This window comes from Antedon mediterranea, chromosome 1 (assembly GCF_964355755.1).
Source record: "Antedon mediterranea chromosome 1, ecAntMedi1.1, whole genome shotgun sequence".
NCBI classification, from domain to species: Eukaryota; Metazoa; Echinodermata; class Crinoidea; order Comatulida; family Antedonidae; genus Antedon; species Antedon mediterranea.
Window position 1 is genome coordinate 39,331,255 of NC_092670.1, and position 20,477 is coordinate 39,351,731.

Here is a 20,477-nt window from a genome sequence, read left to right on the forward strand (position 1 = left end):
CAGTCGTCTTAAAACACTCTACTCGAGGAAGACAATTATCCGTAAGAGGGGGTTATAAACAATAGTTGTTATATACCACAGTAAGGCAAATGCTCTGACAATCGTTTGCGTCAACAACTATCCAGTCGTCATAGAGGACGCCCTTTCGATCACAGTGAATACAATTTCTAATTTATTAAATTTTATTTCAACATTATTTTACGACTGTGGTCCGAAGCTGCTCATCAGGGACTTCACATAACATGAAACAATTAACAATTAAATTAAAATAAATATAATTTATAAAGATTAACAAAATAAAATAATGCACAGAATAATTAGAATCAAAAGGGAAATCAATTGAAACATTGAATTTAATTAAATTGGTTATATCAGAGAGGAAAGACAGGAAAAAGGATGCAATTAAAACAAAAAGATGGTTCTTGAGAAAAAATTTGAAAGAAGAGTAAGTTGAAGCAAGACGGGTCTAAAGGAAGAAACTAAGTTGGAGCATTAAAGCTAAGAGACTGTTTGAAAAGTTCCAAGTCTGGGTATAAGGAGAGATCACCGCCTGCATGGAATGAATCAAAAACCATTATCATTACATATTCATCATTTTTTGTGTTTATTTTATCATTTGAACTCGATTTAATCTTTTTTTCCTTATTCAAGTTCAAAATAGTTTTGCATTCTTTACATTGTAATAGTAGGCTACCATTTAAAATTCTGGATTCATCCTTTAGGCTTCTTCAATCCGGTTATACCCATTACCGTGCCTTTCTCATAAATGTAACATCCACACACGCATTTACTATGCTTAATAAACGTTCTAAAACGCTACAATTATTTTAGCAACAGGACCATGTGGACACTCAAGAATTATGAATACATGGCAACCATAGAACCACTGGGAATAGAAAATACCACACAACATACATATGAGACTATAGAAGATACATTTGAAGAAACAAAAGACAAGGAAACAATGTACATTAATGTTAGGTCCAAAAAGAAATAAAAGTTAGAGTTATGAAAGGTAGTCTGATAATATTATACAAGCTTTTAACAGCAGTGTCATAGAAATCATGTAGCCCTACCATAGGATGCTATAGTCCGGTGATCAAAATTGAAAATGGGAGTACGTAGTTTAATGTTCATTCAAGTTAGATGTGTCGCTGTCCAACATTTAAAATGTTTTGCTTAATCGAGGAGGGAAAAAATAGTTTTTGGGTTGTTGGTCATATGCTCCTATGATTATTCTCATTTAAGCTTGTTAACACTAAATTAATGATCATCAAACTTATTCTTACAAAAGGTTTATATAACTTACACTAAAATTATAAATATAATTGATATTATTATGTTATTACTGAATTTATATGTATGCAACCATAGCAGACACGAGTGAAGGATCAAAAGAAAAAGAAACGGTTTACATTAATGTTAGCTCGAAAAGAAAGAAGCAAATGCTGTAACAAAATTTAGTTCTCAAATCTCATAAACTTTTCACCATTTGTTTTCGATACCGTATATATTAAGATTTTGAGTAATCATTTAAATACTAACTTGGTTTACTATAATTTTTATTTTAAATATATGTGTGTGTGGTACGTGTTGTTGTTTTATCTCGTATATCTCTACATTTTACAACCTGTAGTTCAAAATTTAAAAGTTTTTTGTTTTCTCGCGGTAGTCAAATATTGAAAGGAAATTCAGTGACGACGTGTACATAGTCTGGGATACATAATCATAGGTTATCACTTGGACCTAAGAATCGAAAAAACGTTACATTTATGCACAAAGTTTTCGCCCATGCATTAAGATTTTTTTTATGAATTTAACGTAAATGAAATTAAAACAAATTAACGTCAATCCCACTCAAGTTATCACCTTAATCATGTATTAATAGATTTAATAGATTAATAGAGATGAGTTATTACTCCAAGTTCACAAACAAAGTTACTTGCACGTACTTGTCAGATAATAATATCCATCAATATTGAGACTTAACGCTGCGTGTGTCACTCCATAAATAAACCATGTTTTTTTAACTTATTGTGAGTTAATTATCATTACATCGTTGATTTAATTCAACGTAAATCAAAACATAACATTACAATACCAATATCAATAGGACATCATAATGTTTTATATTATATCCTGTTAAGCGGAAATATATACAGTGCTGTCTAAATTACACTGGAATAGTGTACTACTCGAACGAACGACCATATCAGACGACTATAAATCATGGTGAATCTGTTACATTACGTTATTATTTCAAGTCTAACTATTGGCAATGTTTATTCAGGTTGGTATTCGTTATTCATTTACCCATAATTTCTTTACCCGTGTCTAAGGTCCTGTTTCTGCTCTAAAAAAAATAACCGGTTAAATAACGGATAAATGATTCCAAATATATATATATAGATATATATCAAACTGTCAAATTATTGAAACAGTGCTAATATTCGGAACATGATCTCATAATCGAGTCGAGCATAGCTCATTGGCGAAAGTTCTGTATTTTTTAGTTGTATGAAAAAATTTCTCCCGCCGTCTCTGTAATGATGATGGAATTGTCAACCTTATTAGAGTATTATAATTATTATTTTCTTAATTATTAAAAAATGAAGCAGATTATGAGGTTGTGAATGGTTGTCCGGTGGATTTCACATTACCAACAGACGACGGCAAACCAGATCGAGTTACCTATTGGATAGAACCAACAGCAACGGATAACTCAGGAAGTGTTTCTGTCTCTCAGTCACACACAAATGGCTCAACATTTTATCTTGGTAACACTACAGTTACATATAATTTCACATACCGACCAGGAAACATAGCTTTATGTGAATTCACAGTAACAATTATTGGTAAGATGGTAGCTTCGATGTATTATATTATTTTATTTCGATATCTATATGTCTTGCATTTTATTGACGGTGCAATTCTTTGAATTGTGATTGCTTATGCCTATGCATATGCAGATTGTAGTGTTTCTTATTTTATTTTTATCTGGACATTGAATTAAAATTTTGTTTAATTATAATACTTGTAATAGTATTTGTCATTATGCAATTTTTATATTTCAAGACACTGAAGATCCTATAGTAAGTTGCCCGAGTAACATCGTCGCCAACTCAAATGATGGCAGTTCTTCGATGACATATACAGCAGCGTCAACTGACAACGTTGGTGTAACTTCTGAAAGTTTTAATATTCCTTCTGGGTCGATCTTTGAATCTGGTGAAACTACTGTGATTTTTACGGCGTCAGATTCGTCTGGTAACCAGGCAACCTGTTCGTTCACTGTCACAGTCAAAGGTAGGGTTTGCGCTGGCAAGGTAAACGGTGTCAACATATACCGTCTACAAAAATGTTGGTGGTGCTACTGTTATAAGGACTACTAAAAGAATGAACTTATTGTAGAAGAGAGAGAGAGTAAGACATTAAAAAAGCAGCGGTCCGATTTTAGACAAATATAGTAGAACCATGATGCTACAGTTGTCGACGATACACACTACTACACTCACTGGCCTCGCGTTTACACAAATCCTCTACATTGTTTAATCTGAATATCTAATAGATAATTAAATACCACTTTTCCGTTCAGTAGACCTAATACTGAACAGCACATGATACGTAATTAACCAATCAAATGGCAAAGTTCTTGTTTAGGCCTACCTGAGTAATTGCATAATAAAACATTTATTATACTGTAGACGTACCACAATATTAAAACTGTCAACCACAACCATTCTTGTGCAACTTTCACATATTTCTTTTTTACAGCTTCTTCAAGTTTGATAACAATAGTATTAGTATGGTTATTTGCCATTTGTATTATTGGAGTGTTGGTGGTTGTTGCTGGAATTGCATTTAAATGCAAAAAATCTACAAAGGTTTGTCACTATTTGCGTATCATTTGTCTAGAAGTAGACTAGACTAGGCCTATTCAGAGTTTTTTTAATTCACAATAAGAAAATATATTTGTGAATTCATTAAAAAAAGTATTAAAAATAATTTGTTATCCTCAGAGTAGGTAACGAGGATATACTTATTTAAATCATGTTATTAATTTACTTTAAAAACGGTACCTTATCCACATTACGTAACCCTTTTAAAATAAACATCATAATCTTTCTATTTCTCTTCACACCTCGTTATTTACTGTAACCTTTATTTCAAACATTTTATTACAATGTTCTAAACGGGTTTTTTTTTAGCAAACGCCACAAGTGGAGATTAAAGACACGACAACCATAGAGCCATGTGAAATAGACAAAAATAGATCTACGGATTCAAGTTCAAGACAACCTGATGTAAGTTTATAACTTTACTCCACTCGGCCAGGTTAAACCACTGCGCCCCGCCCACTCAATTACTGAATACAGAATACACGTTTCACCACTCTAGGTTACACAATAAATACTTTCATTTAGATACAATGTACAAGCGTCTCAATTGTTTTACTTTGTTGTCCAATGTTCACTTCAAAACAATTGAGGCACACAATCGGTGGAAATTCCATTTATCTTCTCATACAAATTTGAATTTCCTCCTTATCTCGTCCTTTAATATAATATTATTTATGATTCTTTCGACAATTTTTCGAATTTAATTATGTTCTATCTATAACGCAATTTTTTAAGCCACGGCCACACACAGCTGCACTGGTGCACATGGAGCCTGAAACTAGAGCATTTCATGAATACATGACAGCCATTCAGCCAGGTGGCTTAGTCAATGCCACTTTATATATGACTGTAGAAGACACGGTTGAAGAAACAAAGAAAAGGGAAACGGTTTACATTCATGTTAAGTCGACAAAGAAATGAACGTAATTCTGTAAAGAATTATAATTGTACTATTGTTTTTATTTTATAAAGCTAATTCATTCAAGTTAATAACTTTTTTTAATCAAATCAAAATAACAATAAAACACATTTCTTCAATTTACAAATAATTTATGAAATTAAAACAAACTAGAAAAGAAAGAAGTGGGAATACATTTCTTATAAGTTTTGAAAGTGACAAAGTCCTAAAAGTAAAATCAAAGGAAAAACCAAGAGAAACTTGTGTTGTAAACAATAACTTGGCATACGTTTTATATTATAACTTTTGTATATAAGTTTTAAAGCTACATTTCGTCGTCGTTACAGTATATCTCTTCTTTTTATGTTACATGTTTTCAGCTTAGGCAACATAATACTCAGCAGATTATATTCTGGTGTTTTAAATTTGAATTTAGGAATATTACAACATTCTGAGACAAATATGTTTTTTCATGTTTATCCTGGATAGATGGGTCACTGAAATCCGAAAATGACGAATGTTTGTTTGCTCGATGGCCGACAATTAGGGAATACGATGAGGATTATCATTGAACTTTGATTAATGAGAATGTGATTGTTTTTCATATTTAATTAATGATCGTCATATTCTTACATCAGGTGTACAGTACAAACTAAAATTAGAACTATAATTGATGTAAATTTCTTACATTTTTGTTTTAGAATTTAGGTTATCAATTTGAAAATACTTAATGCATGGTAATTTAGTTTTAGTTATCTGTATATTATATTTTACTTCTCTTGACAGATATTAACGAGCTATAATAGTAGGTTTCACGACATGTAAAAATTGTTATTTCACGGGAATTCAATCAAAATACATTTTGTCTTTCTTCTGTCTTTGCAAAAGGTTGTATCCCTCCGCCTGATTTAACAGTAGTAGGCCTACAGTATACTGGATTTTACCTGTCACCTACATGTCTAAAATGTAGGCCCGAAGTCCGGAAAGATTTCACTTCGGTATATATTCGTAGACTTCCAATGTTATTGTGTTGATATTTGTGTTAGAATTATAATGTTACTGTTTTATTTAGAATGATATAATTGTACCTATACTGTACTGATAATTATATTCTTAACCAACTGACGTCACTAAAACACATGGCCCAACTAAAAGCAGGTTAAATTAAGGAATTACAAATGTGATAGCACCAAACATTTTTTAATGTTAAAACAATTTATATTATGAAAATGTGCTATATAATGGAGTACTACGATCAGCATTAAGTTTTTTAAAAATGTATTTAAATTGTCAGTATGTATGGCAACAACAACATTAGTTATATTTTGGAAAGATGCATAATAGATAGAGGTATTAGAGGATATCAGCATAGCAATACAATCACAATGATGCACCAAGCTCTCCAAAATAACAAAATACAGAGTATACAGTATAATACAAGTTAAGTTTAGATTATAGCTTTGTGCGTTTTTTTTAGTACAATAAAAAAGATAAAAACAATAATAGTCGTCTTACAACACTCGACTCGAGGAAGACAATTGTCCGTAAGAGGGGGTTACAAACAATAGCTGTTATACACCACAGTAAGTCAAATGCTCTGACAATCGTTTGCGTCAACTATCCAGTCGTCATAGAGAGCGCCCTTTCGAACACAGTGAATACAATTGTTATTTTATTCATTTTTATTTCAACATCATTTTACGAGTGTGGTCCATCCAGCCAAAACTGATCATCAGAGACTTCACATAACATGAAACAATTAACAATTAAATTAAAATAAATAAAAGTTATAAAGATTAACACAATAAAATAATGCACAGAATGATTAGAATCAAAAGGGAAATCAATTAGAACATTGAATTAAATTAAATTGGCCATCTCGGAGAGCAAAGACAGGGGATAGGAAGCAATTGAAACAAGAAGATGGTTCTTGAGCAACAATTTGAAGGACGAGTAAGGTGAAGCAAGACGGAAATCTACAGGAAGACAATTTAAAAAAGTTGGGGCATTGAAGCTAAAAGACTGTTTGAAAGGTTCCAAGTAAAGTCTGGGTATAAAGAGAGATGACCGCCTGCATGGAATGAATCAAAAACCATTATCATTACATATTCATCATATTTTTTGCGTAGGCCTATATTTTATCATTTGAACTCGATTTAATCTTTTTTTTCCTTATTCAAGGTCAAAATTATTCATGAAATAGTTTTGCATTTTTTACATTATAATAGTAGGCTACTAATCAAAGTTAAATAATTGTAGCGGTGATCATTGTCACTTTATACGTGAGAGAGCATAGAGAGAGGACAAATATTCAGGAAACACTTTATCGTACAAAGTGATCAACCATGCATATATAATATTAGGTAACTTTTAAGCAATTTAAATATGTACAATATAAGTTTAAATAAACAACGAAATTTCAATGATCGGATAAAAAGGACACGAACCATGTATATTATTTGTATACTATTTCCTGTTCTCAACGTCAGATAGGTTTAAAGCTGATTATACAAAATAAGGGCATATTCAACATTTTTGGAGCAGATTTTATCTTTAATAATTAGTTTGTCATCAGGAAGAACATGAACGTAAACATGCTAGCATTGTTACATTTATACATTATGTTAAGCCTAACTATAAGTAATGTGTATACAGGTAAGATATTGAACTCGTTTTAAGAGTTGAAATCTCATATTTTATTAGCGACGGACGATTGTGCACATGTACGGGAAACGTTTCCCCTCGTTAGTGTGAAGCCTTTTAAAATGGTGCAGATATTTATACAAACTTACACCGGTATTCAATTACGTTAATGCTTTGTTTTTAAAATTATCCAAACATCTGAATAGCTGCTGACAGCGTATGATAAAGATTCAAGATTCAAGATTCAAGAAATTTTATTTGTCCATAAAAATGGAAATTTACTTTGCTTGGTAGATTAAAACAACAATATTGCAACAATTTAAAAAAAAATAAATAATAAATAATAAAACGTGCTGTGTTTTAGGTGTTATTGTTTATTTATAGCTCTGTCTATCAAACTAGTTTGACAAAAATGTGTGATGTGCCCAAATATGGTAGTGATATGCTTAAATATGGTAGTGATATGACATCATCGGCACATCACATTTTGTTGTCACATAAAGTTTAATAGACAAAGTTTAAGCCAGTTAATATGTAGTTCCTTTAGTTTGAGTTGATAAGGTGTATTTGCAAAATCCAGAATCACGAAGCAGCTTTCATCAGATTGCTGATGACACGATTCTGAATTTTGCAAATGTTGGAAAGTAATAAGCTTCTTCTTATTAGTTCAGCCATATTTTTTATCGGTATCTACGTTTTCAATGAAAACAAAATAAACATCATTTTTTGTTCAGCCCCTCCTGTATGGTCAAATTGCCCGTCAGATATCGAACAAAATACAGAACCTAATTCAAATCAGGCGACGGTCATGTGGACGGTACCAACTGTAACTGATGATACTACACCATTGTCAGGACTTGTCATTCAAGAAATATACAATCCTGCGTTGGCGACTCCAAGTGTATTTTTAATTGGAACTACTGAAGTTCGTTATACTGCTACTGATACAGATACAGAAGTTGGCTCATGTGATTTTAATGTCACTATCGTCGGTGAGTATAATAATAATAATTTATGTCATTTCAACACAATAGTAATTCTGGTGGTGTTTTAGAATGAATGAATTAAAGAAGCCTTGCGTGTTATACTTAGATGCATCGTATAATTGTATAGACTGCTTCCGTCTGGAGAAAGACGTATCGGAACTGGCCAATCATGGGCCCATATAAAAAGAAACGCGTACCACTTAATAATAATAATAATAACACCACTAATAATAATAATAATAATAATAATATTTATTCGGAAAAAGTTCATAAAGTACATTTAAAATTCATCTTGTCAGGAGCAAGTAATAGGCATGAGCCCAAACAGAAAACTGCTCTTACTCCATCATTACTTATAAAATACAAAAATAACAAAACTAAGTAGCACAAATTAAGTCAAAATAAAACAAAACAAAACAAAGTTATAATGAGATACACCAATTAAAAATAAGCTGCATTGAATAAACAATATAAACAATTACAACTTAATATTTTGAGATCAAATGTTTGATGAGTTGGGCTTTAAAGTCTGAAATTGTAGCACATTGTTTAATTTCTTTGGGAAGTTGCTCCCATAATCTAGGGAAAATAACAAACGATGAATTTAAAAATGTATTGGTCTTTGCCTTCCAATGTATTAACCGCCATTCACACCTCTCCTTGATCTCACAAACTTACAAAAATACTAAATGATTGAATTAAAAATGCTTATATCGTTTCTTTTTCCAGTACCATGCAGTGATTTCCCGTGTGTTCCGGGTACGTTGCCATGTGTTTCAGATAGTTCTACGTGTGATGGGAATATTGACTGCATAGATGGAGCAGATGAATCAATGTGCTTAGGATTAAAACCATGGAACTTTGCTTCACTCAGTAAGTTTACCATGTTTACACTCTATAAACTCTAGGCCTACAAAGCTATTTAAAGAACACCAAGGAAGGTGTATGTTAACTACAGTTTAGATAATGACTTCAGTTCACATCGTAGCCTAATCTGATTAAGTTACCGATACAGTTTAGAGTAACTAAAACATGAGATGTTTCTAATGATTAAATCGCTAAGTTACTGTGTCTGCTGCCTAAATGTTAAAAATTTTATCTAAGTTTCAGCAGGCGAAAATGACATCATACTGGCATTTGATGGTGAATACGGAGCAATATACGGAGGACGATTAAGCAACGGGACGTCTGAATTGCAAACTTACTATTTCAACAGTACATTTGAATTTTCTGGAATTGACTACGATCCAGTTTTACAAGAAATTTATATAACAGACGTTGCGAACGGACAGATACTAAAGACACCGCTAAGCGGAGAAAGTTTTACTGTTGTTGTCAGTGACATAAATAGTAAGTTCTAGTTCTTTAGTATAAATCACATTCTCCAAATTAAGTGAAACGTAACATTAATATATGAATATACATGATGATTATTTTACTATTTCAGATCCATGGAGTATTAGTATCGCAATTGACCCTATATCTAGAACCATTTTTTGGGCGGCTATTAATAGCATTGAGTCTATGCAAATTGATGGAAGTGATCGTAAAACTATAATTACACAGATTAGTTCCGGAACCAACATTGCTGTACTCACGTCAAACAGGTAACAACAATACTTGATTGATATCTTCGTGTAATTTTAATAATACCTAAAACAACAAAATATGCTCTATACTGTAGTGCTAAATACATCCTGTTATATAAACCTGTCTACTTATTTATCCACTTTTATACAACCAATTTTTTCTCAACGTAAAAAGCTGAAATTCATTGCTGCCGCTTGCCTTCAATTCAATCCAAATTATTATATTCCAACCTAAGAAGTCTAAGTTCTGGTCAAGAAGGGCACAAAGGCATTGATTGTAACCATGTAATGGAAAACAAAATTACCATAGTACGATTAAGGGACCTCTATACAAAACAAAGCAGAGGACAGATATGTATAAACAAGGCCAACAGCCATTAAGTCGCGTGCTACAATGCATAGTGATACCGGACCGACAGACAGACCGACAGACCGACAGACAGACCGACCGACCGACCGACATAGTGAACTATAGAGTCGCGTCCACGCGACTAAAAACATACAAACAAAAAACCGATAATTTTTTTTAATGTTTTGGTATATTAAAATAATTCTTAGTGGTGGAATTTAAATTTGTAAATACCTATCCTTCAAATAAGCAAGATTTATTCAATTGGAGACGGGTCAAATTATGTTTTGTTATATTTTAATATTGTGTATTTTTTAGTACAGTTATTCGCTATGTTGTGTATATTAGTCTACTCTACTGCATTTGCAATCCTGGCATTGAAACTTCAAATTGAACCATTATAAGTTGACACAACATTGAACTGGACCTTTCTAGTACTGTATTTCTTGATATATAGGCCTATGTGATCAATGGTTTATATTAATATTTTTATAGAACATTATTTTGGTCTGGTGACAGTTCTATTGACCGAGGTACTTACGAGGGTCGAGATAAGCAGCGGATACTGGACCAATTGTATGGGGTTGAAAGTATATCATTAGATGTGGAAGGTATAACCGATATGTTTCTAAAAGGATTTTGACAGATGAATGTACAGTAGACCTACGGATGATACAACCATATTCTGGTTATTTCAGTAGGCCAACAGTTGCACTAAATTAAAACCAATATAATAATTAAGTTGAATTTTATAATTAGATAGTGACAGCATAGGCCTATATGGTTTGAATTACATAATTAGATAGTGACAGCATAGGCCTATATGGTTTGAATTACATAATTAGATAGTGACAGCATATGGTTTTTCCAAATGTGGCATACAACGTCTATGGTTGTCGATGCTAAAATATAACCACACAAAATTATACAGGCTTCGTTTGGGAATATCTCGTTTACAATAATTCAGTTTCAGTTTTATTATCCATTTTACAAATAATATAGACAAAACTCCAAACAAATAACAGTAACACCAAAATCAAAGTGCAGATGCTCGAAGGAACTTCGCCGGAAAAAAATAAATATAACTTTAATAGGCTGCATAGGCAATTGTTTTGAATTGATGATGTTCGGTAGAAGCTCATGTACAATTTCATCATAATTTCAATAACGACCTAAGCAAAAAAAGCATCTTCACAACTTTTTATTTTAATTAGGTGGTTGGCTGTATATTGTTAGTGACGTTTTGTATGATGATGGAAAATCCATAATTTATAGAACCGATTACTGGGGAAACTCGATGCAGAATGTTCATAAAACTGAACCGAATATATTCAACGTGTTTTATTATCAAGACTTCATTTATTATACGAGTTGGGACAAGGATAACATAAAGAAAGTTAAAGCAACCATAAACGCAAATATATCCACACCAGTCACAACAAAGGTATTTCAGGACATTGAACTGAATTTCTCACAAACTGGAGTTATCATTATGTCTTACAAAGGTGTGTCATTATTATTATTATGTTCATTCCATTCGTAATCGTGTGTATTTGTTATTTATGTGTGTATTGTAATGTAATTAATGTAGGCCTAAATAATAAATATTGTTCAGCACTATTGGAAAACAACTTGACATTTTCCCTACTACAATTGTTTTGAAAAATACCATTCATATTCTCATCATACTTGCCGGTGTACAGTAATCAAGGCGATAAAGGGGTTTTCCGTGGCTGCATGCGGCATGATCAGTTTCACGCCCCTTAAGCTTGGTTCCCACTAGAACGTAACGCAAGGACGTAAACGCAACGCAAGCGTTTTAACCAATGACAAGCGAAGTTATAGACAGTTAGCAATCACAAGCGAATAAGCCATCGCTTGTGATTGGTCAATTCACTTGCGTTGCGTTACGTCATTGCGTTGCGTCGCTAGTGGGAACCACGCTTTACAGACAACGCGCGGAGAATATGTACATAGTACAGTACTGTTGGTATCAGACATAAGGTGAAAGGACTGTTACGTCGAGTTCCTATCTTGACAAGGCGAGCTCATCAGGGTCCTGTTGTTATATTGCCTTGGTGTATCCACATGAGATATCTGTGTACCATCAAAGACCAGTACGGTAACGACTACAAAATGTCATAATCCGAGATAAGCATGCATATTCCTCAGAAATGAATGGTTGTCTGGAAGATTTTATATTACCAACAGATGATGGTAAAACCAATCGACCAGTAACCCATTGGATAGAACTAAAAGCAACATTATGTTCATTAGATAACACTAACAGTAACATATATAATTCCACAGACACTTTCAAGAAAATATAGCGTCATAAAATGATATTGATAGTAATACATTTCTAGGAACCGTTTGAAGTAATCTTTAAGTTTGTTTGTTTTTCTACGGTAACCGTGTTCAAATTTTCATACCGTGTTCCATTTTTACCATTGGCCATTGGTACCCGAGTCATATTTGGTAAAAACTCTAAAAGTCTAAATAATATTTAGAATTTAATTCTAGTCAATCTACTAGAATTTTTTCTTGTATAAAATAGAAGATAACTTTCATGAATCGTTATGCAAAATGAATTTCATTTAAGATACCGAGAATCCTGTTGTAACTTGTCCGAGTGACATCATCACCAACTCGACCGATGACACCACAACTGCTGGACTGACATACAACGCAACGTCAACTGACAACGTTGGTATTGCTTCTGAAAGTTTTAATATTCCTTCTGGATCAATCTTTGAATCTGGTGAAACTACTGTGATTTTTACGGCGTTGGATTCATCTGGCAATCAGGGAACCTGTTCGTTCACTGTCACAGTTGAAGGTAGGTTTCCAGACTCGTAAGGTAGACTACTACACTCTTCAGTGGTGAACGTTTGTTTGATTGTAAATGTGGAAATTGTGTGGAATCAAAAGCTCTTCGTCTGTACTGTGTTGAGTCCATTGTAACCTGGAATCGGGAATATATAGAAATAATAATATAGAAACTATATGGAAATTAAAGAGCAAAGTGTGTTTTATTTATCATCTCACGAGGTTTCACAAAAAAAAAGAGACCCGCGAATAATGACAGTATGGCACGTCAAAGGTGCATTATATATGAGGGGATAACTTAACACCCCCACATCACCTCATAATCTTAAACCACTACAAAAATAACACACAAAATTCAATACAACAATGTAACATTTTTAACATCAACTATTCTCCAAATAGAAATATTTTGAATTTCTCTAGTTTAACCTTGGTGGCTGGTTTGGTTAAAATATCTGCCACCATGTCTTCTGTTGGACAATACTGGATATTTATTTGTCCATCTTTTAAGACATCCCTTATGAAATGATACCGTATATCTATATGCTTAGACCTTTGTCTTTGCACTGGGTTTCTGCTTAATGCTATAGCACCTTGGTTATCACATGAAATATGAGCACATTTAAACTCATTGGGACAGATATCATTTAACAACTGCAGTAGGTAAAGGGCCTCCTGTGTTGCAGCCCCAAGACCCATATATTCAGACTCACAGGTGGACAGTGCCACAGTAGGCTGTCTTCTGGTTTTCCAAGATATTGGAGCACTACATTCATTCAAACTAAAGATATACCCAGTGGTACTCTTCCTATCATCCGAACTAGCCCAATCAGAATCACAATACGAGGTTAATTTCATTGAATCAGATTTTCTATAAACTAATTTATGATTTACAGTGCCTTTTAGGTATCTTAATACATGTTTTGCTGTGGTTAAATCCTCTAACTTGGGGTCAGCTAAACTTCTGGAGAGTTTACTGACAACCCATGTGATATCTGGTCTTGTACATGTAGCTAGATAAATTAAACTTCCAACTATTTCCCTGTATCTGTCTAATTGTACTTTCTCATTATTTGGACCGGTGCCAGTCTGTACTTCACAGGGGGTTGACCTTGTCTTACAGTTAGACATATTAAATTTTTCAAGTACTTTCAGTGTATATCGTGTTTGGTTCATAGTTATCTTATCGGCTTCTTGTTTGAAATCAATTCCAAGGAAATAGCTGATTTCCCCAAGGTCTTTCATTTTAAACTCATTTTTCATATTTGTCTTAAAATCACTAAGTACATTCTCATTTGTGGCTGCAATTAATATATCGTCAACCCATATTACAACAATTACTAAGTCATCTTTGTTGCGTTTTGTATATACACAGTAGTCTGCTGGGTTTCTTTTGAAATCATTACTCTTCAAGTGGTTGTGCAGCAGCTGATTCCAATTTCGACCTGACTGTTTGAGCCCGTATAATGACTTGTTCAATTTTAATACTAATTTTTCCCCATTTTCAGACTTAATTTCGTAACCTTCAGGTTGGCTTAAGTATATTTCGGTATCAATATCTGCATTTAAGTATGCAGATTTCACATCCATCTGGTGGACTATAAGGTTATGTTGTACAGATATTTGCATTAATGTTCTAATTGAGGTCAAATTGGCTGTGGGCGAGAATGTCTCATGATAGTCTATGCCTTTTATTTGGTTAAAACCCTTGGCAACGTATCTTGCCTTGTACGTGTGATTACCCTCGGCCGATTCCTTTATAGCAAATACCCATTTTCCGCCAATGAGGTGTTTGTCATTGGGTAATGTGACTATCTTAAAGGTGTTATTATCTTTCAATGATTGTAATTCTTCATCCATTGCCCTTTTCCAACTTTCTGAATATTGGGAATTTGTAGCTTCTGTATATGTTAAGGGAACATTTTGACATGACATATGATAGATCGAATCATCACTGTCAAATTCAGTCTCATACTCCTGTAGGTAATTGGGATACTTTCTCTCCCTTTGAGGGTACCTTCTGTGGGCATTCATCAATATCTACCCCATTGTTGTCATTTTCCTCTAAGTTATCATAATTATTAACATTTGGGGTATTTTCATGTTCAATAATTTGGGATTCATTTGTGTTCTCATTATCCTCCAAGTTTACATTTGTTTCGTCACTTTCATCTGTCTGTGTTTGTTGGTTGGTGTTAGATGTTTGGTCAGATATAATTTTTATCAATCTGAATTTCTGAACTTTGCCAGTGTTTGGGTCATAGATTAAATATGCTGGACTAGATGAATCATATCCCAGAAATATACCACGCTTACTCTTAGGTTCTAGTTTCTTTGAGTTATGTATGTATGCGTAGCAAGGTTTTCCAAAAATGTGCATTTTTCCCAAATTTGGTTTATAGCCAGTCATGGTCTCAAAAGGAGTCTTATTTAGGCGTTGGTTGAAACAACGGTTTCTTATATAGGTCGCTGCTCTTACTGCATAAGTCCATAAGGACTTTGGCAGTGAAGATTCCAGCAAAAGACATCTACCCATTTCAAAAAGAGTGCGCCAATTACGTTCCGCGGTTCCATTTTGATGGGGTGAATTTGGAGATGAAAACTCATGTTTAATACCTCTATCTGTCATTAGGCTTTTGAAGTCAGAACTGACATATTCACCACCGTTATCAGTTCGCAAGCACTTAACTTTGCCTATTGGGGCACAGTCAGAAAGAAATTGTTTGGTAGCTGCTGCAGCATCACTTTTCATTCTGAGGAAGTAAACAAAAACAAAACCAGAATGGTCATCAGTAAATGATATGGCGTATTTGAATTCGTCTTTAGCCAATGGTGATATTGGCCCTGCCAGATCAGAATGTACTAAGGCTAATGGACAATTTGCCCTTTTGTCTGGTTCTCTATTTCTTACATTAACAAATTTACCTTCAGTGCATATGTTACATGTTTCCTTAACTTTACTACCTTTGATTTCCATGCCGTCCACTACCTTTTCTAATTTTAGTACATCGTCAAAGTTACAATGTCCTAGGACTCTATGCCAATATTGTAAATCTTTAACAAGGCTTAATTTATCTACTTCTCTAGGTGCACTTGTGGTTGGTAAGTAGTATAGGTTGTCAATAATACTCATTTTGAATGTTCTTCCAGCATTAGTGATTGTGTTTTCTTCTTTACTAAGGGTTACTCTTGCTCCTGTTGTCGTTGCAGCTCTTACGCTCATTATGTTGTGTGGGTACGTTGGTATGTACAGGGCATTTTTTAAGACAGTTTCTACTTTCTCGTTGTTTTCATCTATCAGGTTTATGTGTGCATGTCCTCTCTTTACTGCAACACCTTTTGCTACGCTACCATCCGCAAGTTCAATAGTATGATTAAGGCTTTTAAAGGTTGGATCAAAACTGGAGAATTTCTCTCGGTCATTTACTACATGTGAGGTGCAGCCAGTGTCTACTAAAATACCATTTTGACATGTTATGTTTCCTGACACTTGAAAGAAAAAGGAATGTTCAAATCCATCCTCCGCTTTCTTTATTTGGTCCTTTGGTTTATTTCTGAAACAGTCCTTGTCAAGGTGATTGGCATTCTTGTGGTATTTACAGGTTTTTGTAGGGCAATCTTTTATCAAGTGGTTAGGTGATCCGCACTCGTAGCATTTTCTGGAGTTTTGTGGGTTTCCAACTTTCATCACTCTGTCGTTATTAGATTCTGGTGTATTTAGTTTCTCTGATTCTGCGAACTTTCTTAAGGATGTTTTAAATTCTACAAAAGATATGTCTTTTTCTTGTGTATTTATGTATATTTTAAATGGAGCGTATGCTCCAGGCAAACCTTTTAATACCATTGCTGTTAGAAGTGCGTCACTAGGTGTTTCTTTTGCTCTTTGTAATGATGTGATAATCTTTTCCACTCTGATAATGAACGACGTGCAGTCCTCCTCACCCATTTCGAGTGTTGTTAGTTTGGTGTAAAGTTGCACCACTTTTGGTTTAGATTTGCTAGAATATTCGGTTCTTAAAATAGACAGAGCTTTTCTCCCGTCATCAGTTGCATCGTTAATGATCAACGATAATGACTTGTCGTCCAGGAATTGTATCAGCTCCGAATACGCCTTTTCATTTTTATGGTTGTCATCGTCGGTGGCTGGCTCCGGCTGTGTAGACGTAATCGTGCTTTTTAACGCTGGTTTTAGTGTGTTTAGGTACCCTAGAAATTTTACTTCCCAAAGTTCATATTTTTCTTCATCTCCGTTAAAAAGCAATCTTTGAAAACGGCTGGGCCCATAACCTGTTGAATCCATTGTAACCTGGAATCGGGAATATATAGAAATAATAATATAGAAACTATGGAAATTAAAGAGCAAAGTGTGTTTTATTTATCATCTCACGAGGTTTCACAAAAAAAAAGAGACCCGCGAATAATGACAGTATGGCACGTCAAAGGTGCATTATATATAAGGGGATAACTTAACATACTGTATATAATTTATTATAAACTTTGTTTTACAGAACCCATCTGTGCTAAGAAATGCAGTAATGGCGGAACATGTATGGTAAACAATGGCGTAGAAGAATGCCAATGTGCGACGGACTTTGAGGGTGATAACTGTGAAAACAACGAATGTACGTAATTCAATTAAATGTTTCAAAAAAATGTATAAAAATATAACCTATATTTTGATGTCCCTTCATTGACAATCCAGTAAAGCAGTAATGATTCTTTCAAGGGACGTGCATGGCTTTTGTTACACTGCAAGTTCAAGACGAATACGTTTTTAAAATTCATCGTCTGTTACATATCCTAGAATATGCAGCAGACTTCCAAAGAAATTAGACAATGTTCTACAGTATCAGACTTTAGCTCACCAAACATGTTATCTTGAAGTACTAACATAAGTTTATGTGCTTTGGTTTAATTATTACTACTTTCTATGTATTTCAGTATATATTTTATTTGTGTTAATGTTGGAGTATTACTCCTGGCAAATGTTTTAACCTATCGAAAATTATTTTTTTAGCCAGTTCTTTCTTTCTTTCTGGCAACATTTTAAAACGCTACTTGTTGCAAACGACTACTTTAATTTCCTCCACACTCGTGTGGTGTTCATAACTTGGGGTCAAAGATCAAAAGAGGATTAGTATAGTACAAATTACAGAAAATTGATAAAAGACTACTTCTCTCCACAAATGACATACTAGTCAAGTGTTGTCTTTCGCACATGTGTATTGTTATGATAGTAGTGTATTCGGGGTGTCCATAGAATTAGGGTCAAAGGTCAGGAAGGGGATATTTGTTGTTGATATCAGTTCCATTCCATTATTTTTTTAATATACACTATACATATACACTGGACTCAGTCAGTGTGTTATGGGTCAACTCAAGATTAGAATGTGTTTAAAGTTTATTCAAAACAATAGATAGTACATTATTTTCCGTTGCACATCATTCTCATGAGAAAGAGTTTATATGGTGTTCAAGGATGTTGGATCAATTTCGATTTCAATTTTTCGATGGGTAAAGATATTTTCAATTTCATATACAACGTCATAATTGGAATGATAAATTATCGTATTTTACAGCTTCATCAAGTTCAATAGAGATTGCAATAGGATTGTTCTTTGCCGGCATTGTTATTGGACTGTTGGTTTCTGCTGGAGTCGTATTTAAACACAAATGGTCTATAAAGGTGTGTAAGAGCCCGTTCGGACGTAATTTACACGTGTAATGGTCGCGTGTGGCGTAAATAATTGAGATAAACTTTCAGCAAGATAATGAACAATTTCAATGGCTAGTTTATCTCAAAATGTACACCACACGCGACCATTGCACGTGGAAATTGTTACGTCCGAACGGGCTCAAAGGAAGAAGAGGAGGAATGAATTTCTAACATTATACAGAAAGGAAATTCTGCTATAAACACACTACTATTTTTTCAGTAGTAGGTAGTTAGCTGATCTTACCATATCTCGTGGCTCCTGAGAAAATGCAAACAAAAAATGTTGAGTATTTTTTATACAGCGCGAAAATTGAATAAATACTGAGTATTTTGAACTATACGATCCACTGCTAAGAACGTGCAACACAAAAAATATAGAAATAGAAATGTGACTAACCGATACATAGTACCTTCATTTTGTCTTATTTGTGCTTCGAGATTCCAAGGTTCTAAAAAACGGGCACGCAATGAAGATTAACATCATAAAGTAGTAATTCATTTTTTTAATTTATTTTTATAATTCACAGAAGAAATCGGCCGAAAACGGATTTATTGATTCAAGTAATCCCGATGTAAGTTGTTAACTTTACAAAAAACTATATTATATCCTATGCACACCATGTCATCCCTTTCTAAAATAAATCCATCCCGATTCCGATTCTGTTGGTGAACCATTCCTCGCTCACTTTACCATTTACTGTATCCTTATTCTAATGATATTACTAATTATTTAACAATTTCTTCGGATCCTCATTAAGTGCAAGATCACATCCACACTTAGGTATCGTGTTATTAAAAAGTTCTAATCGGCTGGTGTTTTTTTTTCAGGCACACACGGACACTAAGGAACTGCATGAATACATGGCAACCATAGAGCCAGTTGGCATAGACAACAATGACACTCTATATATGACTGTAGAAGACACGGTTGAAGATTACATTAGTACATTAATGTAAATAAGTCAACAAAGAAATGAACGTAATTCTGTAAAAGAATTATAATTGTACTATTGTTTTTATTTTAGAATAAAGCATTACGGTTTTGAGCAATCTTTTATAATTTATTCATTCAAGTTAACATTTATTTCTTTCAAATCAAAATAAAAACATTTCTTTCAATTTACAAATGATTAATGAAATTATAACAGACTGGAAAAGAAAGAAGTGGTAATAAATATCTTTTAAGTTTTGAAAGTGACAAAGTCCCAAAAGTAAATATATGTCCTAAAAGTATATTATGGTGTTTTAAATTTGAATTTGGGAGTATTACAAAATTCTGACACAAATATGTATTTTCATGTTTATCCTGGATAGATGGGTCACTGAAATCCGAAAATGACGAATGTTTGTTTGCTCGATGGCCAACAATTAGGGAATATGATGAGGATTATCATTAAACTTTGATTAATGAGAATCTAAAAATCTAAAATTATAACTATAATTGATGTCATTTTGTTACATTTTTGTTTTAGAATTTAGGTTATCAATTAGAAAATACTGCATGGTCATTTAGTTTTAGTTATCTGTATATTATATTTTACTTCTCTTTATAGAAATAGAGTACAGTA

General features: G+C 33.4%; 2 protein-coding genes across 2 annotated transcripts; both read left to right on the top strand.

Moving 5' to 3' along the window:
• Window positions 1–2,217: 2,217 nt before the first annotated feature.
• Window positions 2,218–6,233, top strand: LOC140039267 (uncharacterized). The gene is made up of 6 exons (XM_072084874.1): window positions 2,218–2,290; window positions 2,616–2,855; window positions 3,076–3,306; window positions 3,775–3,884; window positions 4,209–4,304; window positions 4,635–6,233. The coding sequence occupies exons 1-6, from the start codon at window positions 2,230–2,232 to the stop codon at window positions 4,818–4,820; spliced, it is 924 nt and encodes a 307-aa protein (XP_071940975.1). The 5' UTR covers window positions 2,218–2,229; the 3' UTR covers window positions 4,821–6,233.
• A 1,069-nt stretch (window positions 6,234–7,302) lies between these two features.
• LOC140063511 (uncharacterized) lies at window positions 7,303–20,016 on the top strand. Its single transcript, XM_072109866.1, has 12 exons — window positions 7,303–7,452; window positions 8,175–8,432; window positions 9,156–9,299; window positions 9,531–9,776; window positions 9,874–10,033; window positions 10,860–10,975; window positions 11,579–11,869; window positions 12,967–13,203; window positions 17,702–17,815; window positions 18,773–18,879; window positions 19,437–19,481; window positions 19,738–20,016. Exons 1-12 carry the CDS (start codon window positions 7,380–7,382, stop codon window positions 19,864–19,866), a joined length of 1,920 nt encoding a protein of 639 aa, XP_071965967.1. The 5' UTR covers window positions 7,303–7,379; the 3' UTR covers window positions 19,867–20,016.
• Window positions 20,017–20,477: the final 461 nt, after the last annotated feature.

Coding starts and splice junctions, on each gene's coding strand:
- LOC140039267 (XM_072084874.1), top strand. CDS start 2,230: ATGGTGAATCTGTTACATTACGTTATTATTTCAAGTCTAACTATTGGC. Junction 2,856..3,075: donor ATTCACAGTAACAATTATTG/GTAAGATGGTAG, acceptor TTATATTTCAAG/ACACTGAAGATCCTATAGTA. Junction 3,307..3,774: donor GTTCACTGTCACAGTCAAAG/GTAGGGTTTGCG, acceptor TCTTTTTTACAG/CTTCTTCAAGTTTGATAACA.
- LOC140063511 (XM_072109866.1), top strand. CDS start 7,380: ATGAACGTAAACATGCTAGCATTGTTACATTTATACATTATGTTAAGC. Junction 11,870..12,966: donor TATCATTATGTCTTACAAAG/GTGTGTCATTAT, acceptor ATTTCATTTAAG/ATACCGAGAATCCTGTTGTA. Junction 18,880..19,436: donor AACACAAATGGTCTATAAAG/GTGTGTAAGAGC, acceptor TATAATTCACAG/AAGAAATCGGCCGAAAACGG.